At 42.4% G+C, this 17,483-nt stretch overlaps 2 protein-coding genes across 5 annotated transcripts in view; both read left to right on the forward strand.

Annotated features, from left to right (window-relative positions):
• The window catches only part of thumpd3 (THUMP domain containing 3), a 36,745-nt gene extending 32,198 nt beyond the window's left edge, over positions 1–4,547 (forward strand). For all 4 annotated transcript variants that reach the window (XM_059944427.1, XM_059944424.1, XM_059944425.1 and 1 more), the window contains exons 9-10: positions 1,069–1,192; positions 2,912–4,547. In XM_059944427.1, coding sequence (XP_059800410.1) covers positions 1,069–1,192; positions 2,912–3,127 — 340 coding nt within the window. In that variant the 3' untranslated portion in view covers positions 3,128–4,547. The remainder of the gene's footprint in view (positions 1–1,068; positions 1,193–2,911) is intronic.
• A 5,205-nt stretch (positions 4,548–9,752) lies between these two features.
• On the forward strand, positions 9,753–15,949 carry vhl (von Hippel-Lindau tumor suppressor). Its single transcript, XM_059944430.1, has 3 exons — positions 9,753–10,033; positions 11,272–11,409; positions 14,634–15,949. Exons 1-3 carry the CDS (start codon positions 9,835–9,837, stop codon positions 14,816–14,818), a joined length of 522 nt encoding a protein of 173 aa, XP_059800413.1. The 5' UTR covers positions 9,753–9,834; the 3' UTR covers positions 14,819–15,949.
• The last annotated feature ends 1,534 nt before the right edge of the window (positions 15,950–17,483 follow it).

Below are 17,483 nucleotides of genomic sequence, written 5' to 3' on the forward strand. Positions count from 1 at the left end.
AATCTTCCACCAATTTCTGGAAAACCTCAGGCTGAATGGTTTTGATTTTCTATGCTCCAGGACTAGTAACAAAAAAAAAATAACTGTCAGAGATTAAATCAGTGCAAACATGGGTTTGAATATTCTTTGGTGTTGTAATACAGGTTGAGACCCTTTGGTCTGGCACTCTGTGATCAGGGAACTTCCATAGTCTGCTGTATTGTGAATCTGGCACTGTTACCACTAGGTTGGCTGCATTAGCATTTTATATTAGCAAAATTAGAGACAAAGAATTAAACTTCACTCTTTCAGAATTTGTGTGAAAATATATAGACATGATATATACGGAGTACTAGTTAACTGTGTACAATAATCTCATTCTGCTGGTTCGCAGCAGGAGGCCACTTAAGGGATTTGCTTTGAAAACTGACAAGGCAGTATCTTCTATTGATCTTTGCAGCTGCAGTTCATTTGATGTACATGCTCATTACAAGCATTGCTTTTTCTAGTTGTTTACCAGTTTGCCTATTGATACCTTCCAGTAGAGAAGCAGTACTTAAGAACCATTGCATTTGGTTGCTCTGTAATGTTTGGAGAGGACCTCCTTTGTGTTACAACAAAACAACATCTACGTGCTACTGGTACTGTCTTAACTGAATAAGCACTGGAATGTGAGAGATGATTCTGGGACTAGGTAATGATTCACATGCACATTTTTTACCCCATTTCTACTGACCTTGCTCATTATTCATGGTCAGTGTTACTTCAATTTGCTCAGTGGCCTCTACCCATCCTGGTTTGTAAAAGGTAGATTGTGTAACAAAGGGATCAACCTGAAACAGCCTTGGTTCAGTTCTGAATTTAACACATCAGCTGGTATGAAAACCCATGCTTTAGAGAAAGGAAAATATGCATGTAACTATTGATTGAGAACTTGATTGAATTTGACTCTAATATTACAGATGTTCAAACAAAATGCTGACTTATGTGAAAAATATAAAAGCCCCTATGTGAAAAATGACCAGCATGGCAAAATACTGGATAGATGTACCATTGGTGTTTTCTGACATCTAAATTTAATGAAACTAGGATAGGTTCAAAGAGGAAAAACTGGGACCTTTATCCAGCCTGTCTGAAGGAAATGGGGCGAGTATGCAGACCTGAGACTGGGAGAGCTGCTCTCCTAACACAAGACAAGAAATGCTTTGTGAAGGTAAGAAGCTGTCAAGTACTTGGCAATTGGGACACAGAGCATTCAGATTCAGATATAGTTATTTATCCCATGTATGTGGAAATATACAGTAATCTGTGCTGTTTGTGTCAATAGCCTACACAACCTGTTGATTTTGGCATCAACTTAGCATGCACACAATGTTGGGCACAACAACACACTCACTCACACTGATGGACAGGCCACCAACCCCAGGGCAGGCTGCATCCAATCCTTCAACCTCCAGTCCTTGGCCCCGAACTCTGACCTACGGACAAGACAACCCAGGTGCTTTGATCTTCGGGCTTCAACCTTCAGACTTGCTGACTTCAGTCTTCAATTTCCAGACTTTGCTGATCTCTGGATAGCAATCCCATGACTTGCCAGTCACGGGACTTGGACCTCCAGACGTAAATGGCCCTCCGACCCTGAGACTTGCAGACTGTGGTTCCTCAGTCTCAGAGGCCAGCAACTTCTGTTCTTGACCACAGGGATTGCTGGTCTTTATCCTTAGCACCAACCAACCCAAACTCTGTTCTCAGGGTTCACTGACCTTTGACTGCAAGTGCTCCAACCTGGACTCTGAGCTGTGACTCCTGCCCCTGATTCATCCTTTACTGTCCCTGACCTCTAACTCTCCCTCATCCCTGTCTTTAATCCCTGACTCCCTTCGCTGTCCTGAAAACAGTCCCTATGAACTTGAAAAAACAGCTGCCTGAGCCACATGTTTGATAGCCATCACAGTGTTCATAGTGGCATTATAACATTTGATGTGTGTATCTGATGGTGCTGCTGTAGGAACTTGAATCACCCATGAGTCAGTGTAGAGAGGCTCTGTGAGGACTCCTGTTACTTAGGCATAGATGAACAATGCAGCCTCTCATTGCTGAGATGTGCAGCTCAATGCTGCAATCTTGGCTGGCACCTTGACTGTGATTTATTCCTGGGGACTGGCAGCATTTGCCTCATGTCTACAGGGCAGCTGGGTTCTCGTTTCTCTCACTGCCTCTTGCCAGAGGTGATGGAACTCACTGTCTCCCACTCTCCTCTCATTGCGTAGCTGCACAAAGGCAGCTTATTACCCCAGAGAAATCCCTGGACTGGGAAAAGCTGTACAGACAAATATAGAGAAAGAGAAACAGCAGCTTCTGTCACATCCAACAGAAGGTGATGAAAGAGCTCGAAGGACCAGGGGCTATCAACACTTGGAGCTGGCCTGCCAGTCCCCAGCATTGGTGGGGCCCATGCACTTTACCAACCAGGCTTCAGTCTTGTGCACTGAAGTTCAACACTGAGTGGCTGCACTCCTCACCCCACTTTACCCATCTTCACATTGAGTCACAAGTGATTCATTGTTGTGAGAGCACCTAAGGGGAATGGGGGTTCCCAGCGGACTGAGGTGAGTCTTTTTGAAAAGCACAGTAGGTTAGATATCTTCAGACTAAAGTGTTCAGACTGAAGGATGAAGAGCACTATTACAAAGCAGCTAAGCACAGTACCCATTGTTCACCCTGCCAAGATCACAAAGGGTGACTGGTGTCTTTGAAGACCAATGCCTTGTATGGATGAGCACCACATTCTGTCAAGCTAGGATGAAAGTTGTTCTGATTTTGAACAGTTTTTCTCTTCATATCACTTGTAATCCAGAACATGTGTTATAGGGTCAAAAGTCTAACTACAACTCCAGAAATTACAACTGATATTCATTTTCTTCTGCTGCAGGCCATGTCAAAAATGGGTCATCTCTGGAGGAAGTCTCATATTGTCTGGGTGAATGTTGGTGGGCTACATGCTGCTGTCTACCTGTTAAAACGTACGGGTCTTTCCTTTAATGAGTTATTTAAGATGCCTCAAGAATCTGCTCAGAACAAGGATGTTTTGTGTAAAACGGGGGCAGTAGAAATAGAAGAGAAGGAAATGTATAGTCCTAAGGAATAAACATGAGCCTTGTTGGTAAGATAAGTGGGTTTAAAACAAAAGTTAATGGAGAAAAAGTTTGTGCTCTCTTTCATCAGTTGATCCAAGGACCGTTTTCAGACTGCGCACCATCTTAAATCTGTGAAGCAGATTGGTAGTGAATGTTACAAGGACTCAAGACATCAAAGGAGGTTGAGATAGCAATTTGAATAGGTGGAAATCTTAGTTACATTGGATCTGCCACCTACCTCCCCCTTCCACTCTCAGTTACATCAGAACAACTTGAGTGTGGTCAGTATTTCCTATTTGTTAGTTTTAGATTAATGCACAGGACAGCAGAAATGGGGGCAAAGAAACTGAGCAAATTTTTCTTTCAACTGAGCTGAGCTGAGAAGCCAACAGACGATAAACATTCTCAACTAAAGTTTAAGAATTTTGTGGTTGTTTTTAACATTATGGAATTCTTGTTTGTGCAGTACAATAAGTCAGTATTAAAAATACTCTTAAAATATCCCACTCCAAAAAAATGTAATATATAACTTAATCTCTCCTCCAAAACAAAACTCTTTCCCCCCGCCTCCTCTTCTGTTAATCTCTTTCTGATTCTGGATATTTCACCAATATTTCTTTGATCCATACCTACCATCCTTTTTAAACCTTTGGCTGCTATAACCTTGTTTATGGAGGAATCACCTAGTTCATTAATGACACTTAGAAGCCAGTACTACTGTATGTTCTAGTTCTGTGCTAAGCAGTACTTTTACAGTAGTTCCCCTCAGTGTTTCTGGATTAGGTGGAGAAGAATTGAGTCAGATTTTCCACTCATCACCATCCAGCAGTCCTGATTGGAAACAGCAGATGGAGGAATATTGGCTGAAATTTACCTGGCCTGGTGTCTCTGCCCAATAGGTTCATCTGTAGAGAGATACTGGAAGCAGCTGATAGACTGGCCATTGTTTTTCAGGCCTCAAGGGAGATAAAATACAGTAATTAATCTAATTCAACACCAAATGCTTAGTATTGAAAGAATTGGAGAGAGGTTGTGCAGAATTTGCATATAGATCCTGTTGTATTATTCAGAATCTAATACTAGCACTTGATTCCTTATTGCCTTGAAATACTGTGTGCTTCAGATAACTAACTGCTTTCTGTGGTGCAGTGACCGCAAATGGAGGGTGGATCTTGAAATACAGGCTTACACGGCATCCTATGGCATTTGTGAGTCAGCACACACAATGTAGGATACCTTGATTAGAGTTTGAGATTTTATCCTAGCTTTCATTTTTGTCTTCTCAACTACAACAGAACTAAAATATATTTAAATGTCACACAGAGTGAGAATTTGTGCTGTTTTAATTTGCTGAGATAGATTGGTTAAGAGATACATGAGCAAAACTTATTTGAATGTTACTTACATTTTAGAATAAAAGTTTGGATATGATTTTAAGGTTGTCCAATTTTTCTAGCGTTGCTAGTCCTGTCAGCAGCCCCCAGGTGCATTTAAAATCCATATTACACAAAAGACAAATTAGAAAAGGAGACTGCCTTGATTGGACTGCTATTGAAATGCAGGCTAATATTTTGAACACAGTAAGTATAGCCATTACAATACCAGTGAAATTTTCTTGGTTTGCAAATATCTGGTTCCCTTTTCAAATGTCTCTAGTTACCAGCTTTCTACATTTGCTCTGGTGTAGCTTCTTTGTGCTAGCCATTAGCCACCACCTAACTTACAAAGGTATCTATAAGTCAGATAATGGGTTCTCATGTTCTCTTGAAATCACCTAGTTCTATTTCATAGAAACATAGAAAACCTACACCACAATATAGGCCCTTTGGCCCACAAAGTTGTGCTGAACATGTTCCTACATTAGAAAATACTAGGCTTACCAATAGCCCTCTATTTTACTAAACTCCATGTACTTATCCAAAAGTCTCTTAAAGGACCCTATCGTATTTTCCTCCACCACCATTGGCAGCAGCCCATTCCACGCACTCACCACTCTCTGAGTAAAAAACTTACCCCTGACATCGCCTCTGTACCTACTCCCCAGCACCTTAAAACTGTGCCCTCTTGTGGCAACCATTTCAGCCCTGGGAAAAAGCCTCTGACTATCCACATGATCAATGCCTCTCATCATCTTGTACACCTCTATCAGGTCACCTCTCATCCTCCTTCACTCCAAGGAGAAAAGGCCAAGTTCACTCAACCTATTCTCATAGGGTATGCTCCCCAATCCAGGCAACATCCTTGTAAATCTCCTCTGCACCCTTTCTATGGCTTCCACATCCTTCCTGTAGTGAGGTGACCAGAACTGAGCACAGTACTCCAAGTGGGGTCTGACCAAGGTCCTATACAGCTGCAACATTACCTCTCGGCTCCTAAATTCAATCCCACGATTGATGAAGGCTAATACACCGTACGCTTTCTTAACCACAGAGTCAACCTACGCAGCTGCTTTGAGCATCCTACGGACTCGGACCCCAAGATCCCCCTGATCCTCCACACTGCCAAGAGTCTTACCATTAATACTATATTCTGCCATCATATTTGACCTACCAAACTGAACCACTTCACACTTATCTGGGTTGAACTCCATCTGCCACTTCTCAGTGCAGTTTTGCATCCTATAAATGTCCCGCGGTAACCTCTGACAGCCCTCCACACTACCCACAACACCTCCAACTTTTGTGTCATCAGCAAATTTACTAACCCATCCCTCCATTTCCTCATCCAGGTCATTTATAAAAATCATGAAGAGAAAGGGTCCCAGAACAGATCCCTGAGTCACTCCACTGGTCACCGACTCCATGCAGAATATGACCCGTCTACAACCACTTTTTGCCTCCTGTGGGCAAGCCAGTTCTGGATCCACAAAGCAATGTCCTCTTGGATCCCATGCCTCCTTACTTTCTCAATTCAGATTCAGATTCAGTTTATTGTCATTTAGAAACCACAAATGCAATGCAGTTAAAAAATGAGACAACGTTCCTCCAGAATGATATCACAAAAGCATATGACAAAACAGACTACACTAGAAAATCCACATAACGTTTGGCAATCCCCAATCCAGAGTCCGGAGAGGCTGCTGCGTATTAATATCACGCTACCGTCTTAGCGCGTTTCCCGGAAAGGAGCTCCAAATCCACCAGACAAACAAGACCAAAAACTAAAGCTACAAGACCTGCACAAAACCACATAGTTACAACATATAGTTACAACAGTGCAAACAATAGCATAATTAATAAAAAAGACTATGGGCACAGTAAAAATAGTCTAAAGATGTTAAAGCACTATAATAAGCCTTATTATAATATATATAATAGGACTGAATAAGCCTTGCATGGGGTACCTTATCAAATGCCATGCTGAAATCCATATACACTACATCTACTGCTCTTCCTTCATCAATGTGTTTAGTCACATCCTCAAAAAAATTCAGTCTAGTTCATAAAGCATGACCTGCCCTAGACAAAGCCATGCTGACTATTCCTATTCATATTATATCTCTCCAAATGTTCATAAATCCTGCTTCTCAGGATCTTCTCCATCAACTTACCAACCATTGAGGTAAGACTCAGTGGTCTAAATTTCCTGGGCTATCTCTACTCCCTTTCTTGAATAAAGGAACAACATCTGCAATCCTCAGGAACCTCTCCCATTCCCATTGATGATGCAAAGATTGTCACCAGAGGTTCAGCAATCTCCTCCCTAGCCTCCCACAGTATCCTGGGGTACATCTCATCCGGTCCTGGCAACTTATCTATCTTGATGCTTTCCAAAAGCTCCAGCACATCCTCTCTCTTAATATCTACATGCTCAAGCTTTTCAGTCTACTGAAGTAAAGTATTCATTAAGTACCTCCGCTATTTCCTCCGGTCCTATTCTTTCACATCTTACCCTCTTGCTCTTCACATAATTGTAGAATGCTTTGGGGTTTTCCTTAATCCTGCCCACCAAGGCCTTCGCATGACCCCTTCTGGCTCTCCTAATTTCCTTCTTAAGCTCCTTCCTATTAGCCTTCTAATCGTCTAGATCTCTATAACATTACCTAGCTTTCTGAACCTTTTGTAAGCTTTTCTTCTTGTCTAGATTTATTACAGCCTTTGTACACCACAGTTCCTGCACCCTACCATAACTTCACTGACTCATTGTAATGTACCTGTGCAGAACTCCACACAAATATCCCCTGAACATTTGCCGTATTTCTTCCGTACTTTTCCCTGAGAACATCTGTTTCCAATTTAAGTGTAAAGAGGGTTTCTTCTTTTTTGTTAACTAGCAGGAATGCTAATTTACTGATAACGAGAATGGTATTCCTTTGTAAACCAAATGGGGATTAATGTTCTTTCTTCTGAGTCTGTAAGCTTTTGTTGACGGGCTTTTGGGCAGATCGGCGCGAGGGGGTCGAGAGAGAGGACGCAATGCTCTAAGCTGAGCGAGGATCGGACCCCAAAGGGGGGGTCCGAGGCCGGGAGATTCTCCGAGGGGGGGGGAATGAAGCTAGATGTGCTTGGTTGACCACTCGGAGGGTCCTGAGCTGTTTGGAGAGTCCGAGGAGTTCGGAGGGTCCTGAGCTGCGAGTCGAGGAGTTCGGAGGGGATCGAATGGTGGCCAGAAGACTTCAGAAATTGAGCTCCAACGGCTGTGCACGAAGTGGTTTGGACTTTGATAAGTTTGGCGCCTTTTCTTTAATTTTCTCTTCATATATACTGTATCGTTATTAATCACTTAGTTATAGTAACCTTTATAAATTGTACTCATTTAATCGCATATGGTGTACTGTCTGTTTTTGGGTGAGGCGGGGACATCACACAGCATCCACACCAGCTGATTACCCAGTTTGGCGGGGCCGAAGGCTGCTCCCCCTAGACAAGAACGAGCTGAGCGAGCCTGAGGCGACCCAGGGGGTTACATAAGCTTCCAATTTCCTACCTGATAGCCTCATAATTCCCCTTACTCCAATTGAATGCTTTTGTAACTTGTCTGTTCCTAACTCTCTCCAATGCTATTGTAAAGGAGATAGAATTATGATCACTATCTCTAAAATGCTCTCCCACTGAGAGATCTGACACCTGACCAGGTTCATTTCCCAATACCAAATCAAGTCCAGCCTCTTCTCTTGTAAGCTTATCTACATATTGTGTCAAGAAACCTTCCTGATCACACCTAACAAACTCCATGCCATCTAAACCCCCTTGCTCTAGGGAGATGCCAATTGACATTTGAGAAATTAAGATCTCCCATCACGACAACTCTGTTGTTATTACATATTTCCAGGATCTGTTTCCCTATCTGCTCCTCGATAACCCTGTTACTATTGGGCGGCCTATAAAAAATACCCAGTAAAGTTATTGACCCCTTCCTGTTCCTAACCTCTACCCACAGAGACTCCATAGACAATCCCTCCATGGTGTCTACCTCTTCTGCAGCCGTGACACTATCTCTGATCAACAGTGCCACGCCCCACCTCGTTTGCCTCCCTCCCTGTCCTTTCTGAAACATCTAAAACCTGGCACTTGAAGTAACCATTCCTGTCCCTGAGCTATCCAAGTCTCTGTAATGGCCACCACATTATATCTCCAAGTACTGATCCACACTCAAACTCATCCGCTTCATTCACAACACTCCTTGTGTTAAGATAGACGCATCTCAAACCTTCGGTCTGAACGTGTCCCTTCCGTATTACCTGCCTATCCCCTCTCTCACACTGTCTACAAGTTTTCTCTATTTGTGAGCCACCTCCTCTTCCCCAGTCTCTTCAGTTTGGTTCTCACCACCCAACAATTCTAGTTTAAACTCTCCCCAGTAAGCCTTAGCAAATTTCTTGCACTCCAATGAAACTTACTAACACCCTTTAATATGACTGAGTTTACAAGAAAACTTATACTGTACTGCAGTATAAGTTAAATTCATATAAAAACTGAATTAAGGAGCATTGAATGACATCCAGTGGTTGGAGAATATGCTGGTGTGCACTACAAGTCTTGAATATGTTGGACTAACTATGCTGTGAGTGAGGTTTCTTGACACTTGCTGATTCAATGGTTTTGTTAAGAATTGGTTGAGCACCGTAAACACTGACTGACTGACCAAATGAGTCATTACAAAAACAAAAATAAAAACAGTACAGACGTTACAAAAACAGGAACTATAAACAAATTGCTGTGAGTACTCAGAATCAGTGTAATACAGCACAGAGCAGGCACTTCATCCCAATGCTGATCGATGCTGACCAAGATGTCCAATTTGCCTGCGTATGGTGCATATCACTTTCAACCTTTCCTCAGTAACCTTGCTGTGGTTATAAATTCTATCCGTGTGGTTACCTAAGTCAGGCAACATCAGTGGCTGGACAATATGTCTGCAACCTTCTTTAGAAATGAGTACCCAAAACTTTGACGGTTTCACCTTCCAAATGGTTTCATGTGGCATTACTCCTTAATCAGTCGGCACAGATCCCAGAAACATCTGCCCGGCTAAATTTCACTTAATTTGCAAGCCTGGACGATCAACGAAGGGGCGGAGTTTTTAAACTTTCCTTGTGATTGATGTGAAAGTTATCCAATCATGACTTCGAATTTACGAATTAAATAAACTACCTATCAATCATAGCTCACTCACAGATTGACAACGGAATTAGCCAATCAAAACATTTGGGGGCCGGCTGTTGCTTTCGACAACGTAGACTCTAGAAGGCCAAAGGCCCGGCGCTGTACTACAAGCGATGCCGGAGATTGGGAATCCTGACGCGGTAGCCGGTGTGAACTGGCTCCGCTCCCATCACAGCCGACAGAGCTCCTTCGTCACCTTCTGTAACTGCACAGGTCGCAGCGTCCAGCCGGTTTGGATCAACTACCGCGGCTTGCCTGAGACTTATGCCGTGATGGCAGCGCAGAGCGGCCGCAAGATGAACACCTTTACAGGTGAGCGGCCCGCTCCCCACTCCCGGGTCATGGGTGTCCCAACGCTAGTTCTCCCCTTACTTGGGAACCAGCTTCTGTGCTGGAGTGGGATGGGAACTGGGGCAGTGGTTTGGCTCGGACATTTTGGTTTGGGTCTGAGTCTGAGGTGGGGTCGGGGTTGGAGCTGGGGTCACACATATTGCTAGAGGACCTCAGTAAGCTATTGTTATTGTTCTATTATTGATAACACACCAAGCTATTAGTGGAAAGTTTAGCTTACATACTGATGATGCAGATCAAATCAGTACATTGAGCTAGAATAAGTTAAAACAATAATAATGTAGAATAAAGCGTAATACCTACAGAAAAGTGCAGTGCAGGTAAACAAAGTGCCAGATCACTAACTATGGACCCCACCCCTTGTACGATGAGAAAGACTCTTAGCTTCAAAATCTACACTTTGTTTGCAAGTACAAGAGGGCTATTCAAGAATCTGATAAGCTGTCCTTGAGTCGGTCCAGGTATGTTGGAGTGTGGGGCTGCATCCCAGTGTTGCTCCGTGATCAACGGGTGGGTTCAGTGTGGATCCGGGGTCAACAGGTTGTTCATCTGTGATCATGCAGGTTGGGTGGAGGGGTGACGTCAGGGTGGTGGGACTGGGATCAATAAGCTAGTCTGGGGGTTGGTTGGGTGTTGAAGGGGTCAGAGATAATGGCAATATTGTGGGATCTGAGATGATTTGGGGTAAGAAATCTAAAATTGATTTGAGCACTGTGGATACATCTTGGCCTTGGGAATCTTGCTAGATTTTCTGTGGAGAGTTATAAGTATGGTTGGGGTTGAGAGGTAGATTGGGGCTCATGGTTCAGACTTTTAGAGCAGGGGTTCACAAATTTTTTAAATGCCTTGGTCCCTGACCATTAACTGAGGGGTCTGTGAACCCTAGGTTGGGAACCCCTGTTCTAGAGGAAGGTTCAGCACTTGCAGCTGGGTTTGGAGTTAGGAACAGTCATTTGCTTTGGGATTACTATTTAATCTGCTGTTGCTTTCAAGAAGTCCATTTAAAATGTTTTCTCCTGTATTTTTTAAGTGACCTTGTCAACTTGTTCACTGATACTGTTACTCACAAACAAAAACAGAAAATGCTGGAAACAGCCAGTCCTGTGGAAAGGGAAATAGATAATGCTTCAGGTCCAGGCAACTCCTTCCAGCCTTTGGAAAGGATCGACCCTTCCAAATATTGCTGTTTTCTTCCTCAGGTCACCCTTGGATGTTCCGTGATGCGATCTCCGATGACAGGCTCCTTGTCAATGGCCATGAGGTCTTTTTCACCCCCCCAGGCCAGGTGAATGAGATTGGCCAGCCTCAATACATAATAGTTAAGATCACCATACCAGGTAATCAGCTGCAATAAGTCTTAATAATATTTTAATTATTTCCTAATTGGAATCACACATCACAGAACAGGCTCCCTAGCCTGCCTTGCCATCAAATATTGATTCCATTTACCAGTACTCAGTCTGTATCCTTCTGTACCTTGGCAATTCGAGCTGTCTTCCAGATACTTCTCAAAAGCTGTGAGAATTTCTACCTCCACCATCCAGTCAAGCAGTGTGTTCCAGATTGCATTCACCCCCTATATCCAAAAAATTCTTCCTCTCATCTCCTGTAAGCCACTACCTCCTGACCTTAAGCCTCTGCCCTCTGAGCTTGGACACCACTGCTATGGGGATTTTTGTTTTACACAATCTACCTCCAATAGTTCTATACATCTGCGCCAGATTACATTTTGCCGTCTTGTGCTCCAAAAAAACCCAGGCCCGGACTCTTCATAACCAAAACATTCTAGTGAATCACCCCTGCACCCTCCCTAGGGGAATGTGAGCCTTCCTATAATGTGCCAACCAAAGCTGCACACAGTACTCCAGCTGTGACATAACTGATATTTTATCATATTGTATCTAGACCTCACTGCTTTTATACTCCAGAGAGGGATTACCAACCTGGGGTCCATGGACCCCTCGGTTAATGGTAAGGCTCCATGACATAAAAAGTGTTGGGAGCCCCAGCTCTACCTCCTTATCACCTCATCTCTCTGTACAGCCTCCTACAGGGATCTTTGGACTTGAACATTAAGTCCTTTTGTTTTCAAATACAGTCAGCCCTCCTCATCCGCGGGTTCTGCATGTGCGGAAAACCTGGAAGTTCTCTCTCCAGCCCTTGTTGTTTGAGCATTGTTCCCTGAACAATACAGTATAACGACTATTTACATTGCATTTACTTTGCATTAGGTATTATAAGGAAGTCCGAACAGGTATGTCTGGTATTACTTAGTGTCAGTCAAACATTTGTCTTAGCATATAGTATATATTTTACCTTTCTATGCATATAAAACACTTAAATGTATGTATTTCAATGATTAAACCACTGTGTTGCTTAGTAATAATTGTAGCTTTCATCAGGGCAGGGCCTTTCACATACTCAATTATTCTCACTTTATTCTTTAAAATTGTTCCAATCGTTGACTGACTGTAGCCTAACATTTTTCCATTGACCAATGGCATTTCACCTCTTTCTGATCGCTTTATTATTTCCACTTTATTTTCAATCATGATTGTTTTCCATCAACGGAACAGTGCGGGCGACGGGTCCCAAGCTCCATCCACTTGAGACAGGTTAAGTAAGGGACCTGAGCATCCATGTTTTTTGGTATCCGCAGGGTGTCCCGGAACCAATCCCCAACGAATAAGGAGGGCCAACTATACTTCCTAGGGCTTTACCATTCATGATATATATCCTACCTTTGTTAGAACCCTCAAAATATGTCATCTCCCACTTATCAAGATTAAATTCCAACTGTTATTGTTCCGCCCAAATTACACTACTATTCTGTAGCTCAATACTACTTACCTCACTATCAACATCACCGGCAATTAATTGAAAACTTAATCATAATTTACAAATTATTAACTTAAAAAGCAAACTGTAAGGGGTGTTGCATTGATCCCAACACTAATCCCTGTGGTATACAAGCAATCACAATAGCAATGCTTCATCACCACCTCCCATAACAGGTCAGTTTTGCCATCTTGCATTGGATCCCCAGGCTATAATTTTTGGATCAGCCTTGCGTGTGGAACCTTATCGAAGTATTTGCTGAAGTCCATGTAAACCACACTGTCGTTATCAATATATTTAGTTATCCCTACAAAAAATACTCAATTAAATTTATCAAGTAGGATCTTCCACACACAAATCCATGTTGGTCATTCCTTACATTCCCAGGTGTACATTAATCCTGTCCTTCAGGCATTTTTTTTCCAGTAAATTCCTTATTAATATTAGATTCACAGACCAAGATTACCAGACTTAACCTTTAAGTCCTTTAAGTGCCAAATTATTCTCCAGTTTGCTTTCTGGTACTTTGCCTATAGACAGTAAAGATTTAAATATTATCTCTGTCAGGCACCCAGCTATTTTTGCGTTAGCTGTCATCTCATTGGGCATTGGGCACATCTCATTGGGGCTTCAGGATTTATTAATCTTTACAACCACTGCAATATTTAAAACTTTAATCCTAATGCAGTTTAGGAATTCATGATCCCAATGAAAATCTCCAACTACAATATCTCCATAGTACTTGCCTACTGACACTCCATTCAGGACCTGAGCTTATTTTTTCCAAAGGCTTCAGCTACAAGGAAGAAGCTGTTTCATATTCAGAGGCTTTTGACAATTCGTAATTAAAATCGTAAGAAATGCCCTGTATATTGAATGACTCCTTCCTGCTTTAGTGACCAATTTAAGCTCATACAGCAGCATTATCTTGGAAAAGTTTGAACAGTTCAGGCTACCAGAGAGAAAAGCGTTTGGGTGAAAAGCTATACATCAACGCTAAGACGGCCATGTCCATATCCAGTAAAATTAAACATTTTAGTTTTAAAAAAAAAACACAAATTGCTGGAGGAACTCGGTGTGTCAGGGAGCATCAATATGAAGGGAAATGGATAGTTGATATGTTGGGTCAGGACCCTTCCTCTGACTGAAGAGTAGTAATCTGCATTGGACAAGGGTCTTGACATAAAATATCAGCTCTCTTGTTTCCCTCCACAGATTTTGCTCGACCCGCTGAGTTCCTCCAGCGCTTTATTTGTTGCTCTAGATTCCGTCTTGTGTCTCTGTTTTAATTAAACTTTCCAAATGTGGATTTGTCATTAGAGCAAGCCATCAGTGTTTAATTGGTCCAGTGACATCATCACTTCTAAGTCTAGCAGACACCAGTTTAACGCCCATTCCAGGGCATAAATGATGCTGCAACACCATCCGTCTGAAGGAATTTCACCATGTTGTCCCGAACAATATCGATCCATCAAGAGACCAAAACATTAATATTTGTGGGGTATTATTATGTTAATATTCATGGGAACTTGCTGTGTGCACATTTATTTCCCACAATGCAGGTAACCTCTTCTAACATGTCATACTACTGACTGGAAAGGTTTGTAATATGAAGGTTTATCTGGTTTGATAAGAATGTGATTTTTACTATTTTTAAAAATAAAAATTGTCACTGAGAATATTGAGTTACATTGTGTTTTCAAATGTTTTCCTTTCCATCCAGTTTACACACTAAAGGAGAGGTGTCTGCAAGTGGTGCGTAGCCTTGTGAAGCGGGAGGACTACAGACATCTAGAGATAGTCAGATCGCTCCACGACGAACTAGAAGATAATCCCCAGGTCCTGAAAGATCTTAAGCGTCTTCAACAGCTGGCTGAACAGGAAGGAAAGAGTAGTAATTTAGAGTGATATTGTTCCTTTCACTTGCCATATCACCCCAGATCGACCTGGTGTATTATGCGTAGGCAAGCTATGAACTGCGATCTGCTGGGTGAACAGAATGAATGGCTTCACTCATTTCAGATCTTCCCATGAACAGTGACTGTCTACTGTGATTATGACTCAAAGCTGTGACCAGCAGTCTCCCTGGTTAATTAGTTAATTGTTGTCATATTTTGTATTTTCCTATTTCTTGGACCAAATTTAATTTAAAAAAATTTTTTTTTACATCACTTGTACCTTTAAGTGAAAACGGTTCTCAGTGAATCTCTGGTTTGCGATGGTGGGCCTGTTAGCATCAGGCAGCAGTGGAAGTTAGTAAATTTGGCCAGGAAGCTGGGCTACCTCAGTCTTGAGCCCTGGTGTCTGGGAAGTCACTTGCTGTTTATTCTATAAGATGGCAGAACTGACTGGGAATGGAGAGGAAAATGACAGCCTAGTCAGTGTATGATGTGAAGATGGGCTAGTGTGTAAAACTGCTGCCTAGTGCAAGTACAAAATATGGATGTAATAAAGGGGGAGCTAGCTGATCTGCTGATGTAATAGACAGGGAAAGACTCACCCAGAGCAGCAACAGCAGCATAGAGTATTTGGGGAGACAACCCTAACTCTGCGTGGTTTCTGAAGATGCCAGGAGCATGAGTTTACTTGAGATGGTATCTTAAATTCACTTAATTATATGGCTGCACTGTGGGAAAGGACTTTCTCAATTAAACCTTTAAGTAAAATGTCATGATATTTGTATGTGAGCTTGTAGTTGCTTCATTAACTGAGCTCCCCACTGTATATACTGATGCCGTAGCCAGCTTGTTCTGCATCGTAACCTCTAAAGCTTATTATTTGCTGCTGAGCTATGATTATGGTCCCTGGTTCTGGCCTCCTTTCATTTAAAAAAAAGGATGACTGGTCACTTCAGTCTTCTCTTCAAAGCGTTAAACACCTGTTTTGCTATTTCACCACACCTGTTCACTTCATATTGACTTGCAAAGTTGGAATAGAACCAACATGCCTTTCAATTCTATCCCCTTCCAGAAATTCCCCTAGGGATCCTCACTTTATTTTTGGTTACTATACTTTGTAGTGATGTTACGTCTGTGCCCAGCCCTTTCCTAATCCCTCCCCCCCCCCCCCCTCCTTTCCTACACTCTTTCCAAGGCATGACCAGGTTGATTCTTCCAGGTGCAAATGTGTCACCTCACTTTTCTCCATGTTGAGGTTCCATTGTCATGCCAGCTCCACTCTACAAATTTGTCTTTGTCTTTGCCTTTCTCTGTTATTGCCAAAGTTTTGACGTACCTGGAAATACTGAAACTGTTGGTACTGGTCCATGTCAGTTGTGGAAGTTCGGCATTGGTTTGAGAGGAAGACTGCCCCCACCTCTTGCTGTTTTCACTTTCCACAGCAATTCTGTGTAAATAACAATACTTCAAGTCCAAGGCCAGACAAGTGTCCGAACAATATTCAACTGTGAAAGCTGTGATTAATGCTGAACTTGTGAGGTGCTGGTGGCTAGCATCGTATAAGATCAGTAGCTGAGCTCTGCTACTGAGTCAGAGTAAAATAGATCCACAGAATCACCAGACAAAGCTAGCTTGCTTAAGTCACAGCTCTGATAGGGACACACTAAGCTCCTGTATATTTTTTGTATGTAAAAGCTGAACAAAGCCATTAAAAGTATATTGCACAAGTTGAAATGCACCAGTGTGATTCTTGCAATAAAGTTGCAGCAATATCACTAAAGAACATGAAACAGAGTTCAGGCCCTATGGCCCATGATGTTGTTGACATTTTAACTTGCTCAAAACTCTTCCCTCCCACACAGCTCTTCATTTTTCTTTCATCCATGTACCTGTCAAAGAGTCTCTTAAAGGTCTGTAATATGTTTACTTCTGCCACCACACCAGCAGCATGTTCCATGCACGCACCACTTTGTGTAAAAACCTACCTCTGACATCTCCTGCACTTCCTCCAAACACCTTAAAGTATGACCACTCAGCCATTTCCACCAAGGGGAAGAGGTCTCTGGCTACCCATTCAATAGATGCCTCTTAACATCTTGTTTACCTCTATCCTGTCACCTGCCATCTTCTCCAAAGAGAAAAGCCCTAGCAAGATCAACCTATCTTCTTAAAACATGCTCTCTAATTCAGACAGCGTCCTAGTAAATCCCTGCATCCTCTCTAAAGCTTCGAACTCAATCCTGTGACTATATAGGCCTGCACACTATATACATTCTTACCCACCCTATCAAATTGTGTTGTAACTTTAATGGATCTGTGAACGTGGACCTCAATGATCCCTCTGTTCCCCCACACTGTGGAGAACCCTACCATTAACCCTGTATTCCACCTTCAAGTTTGATCTTCCAAAGTGTATCACTTCACACTTTTCTGGATTGAACTCCATCTGTCACTTCTTCACCAGATTGTAATCTACAGCAACCTACACCATCCACTAGAGAACGGAGATTCTGTCCAAACTCATTGGGGTGGTTGAGTTGTCAATGAAGTATGGTATGTGGGCTAGGAATATCTCAATGAGCACTGGATCGAAGAGTTGATGGATTTCAGACAGGATGGAGATACCAACGCCAGCCTACTGACCAGTAAGTGATCCAATACAATCTGATACTGAT

The sequence above is a fragment of the Hypanus sabinus genome, chromosome 19, assembly GCF_030144855.1.
Source record: "Hypanus sabinus isolate sHypSab1 chromosome 19, sHypSab1.hap1, whole genome shotgun sequence".
In the NCBI taxonomy this organism is placed as follows: domain Eukaryota; kingdom Metazoa; phylum Chordata; class Chondrichthyes; order Myliobatiformes; family Dasyatidae; genus Hypanus; species Hypanus sabinus.

Coding starts and splice junctions, on each gene's coding strand:
- vhl (XM_059944430.1), top strand. CDS start 9,835: ATGCCGGAGATTGGGAATCCTGACGCGGTAGCCGGTGTGAACTGGCTC. Junction 10,034..11,271: donor CAAGATGAACACCTTTACAG/GTGAGCGGCCCG, acceptor TTTCTTCCTCAG/GTCACCCTTGGATGTTCCGT. Junction 11,410..14,633: donor AGTTAAGATCACCATACCAG/GTAATCAGCTGC, acceptor CTTTCCATCCAG/TTTACACACTAAAGGAGAGG.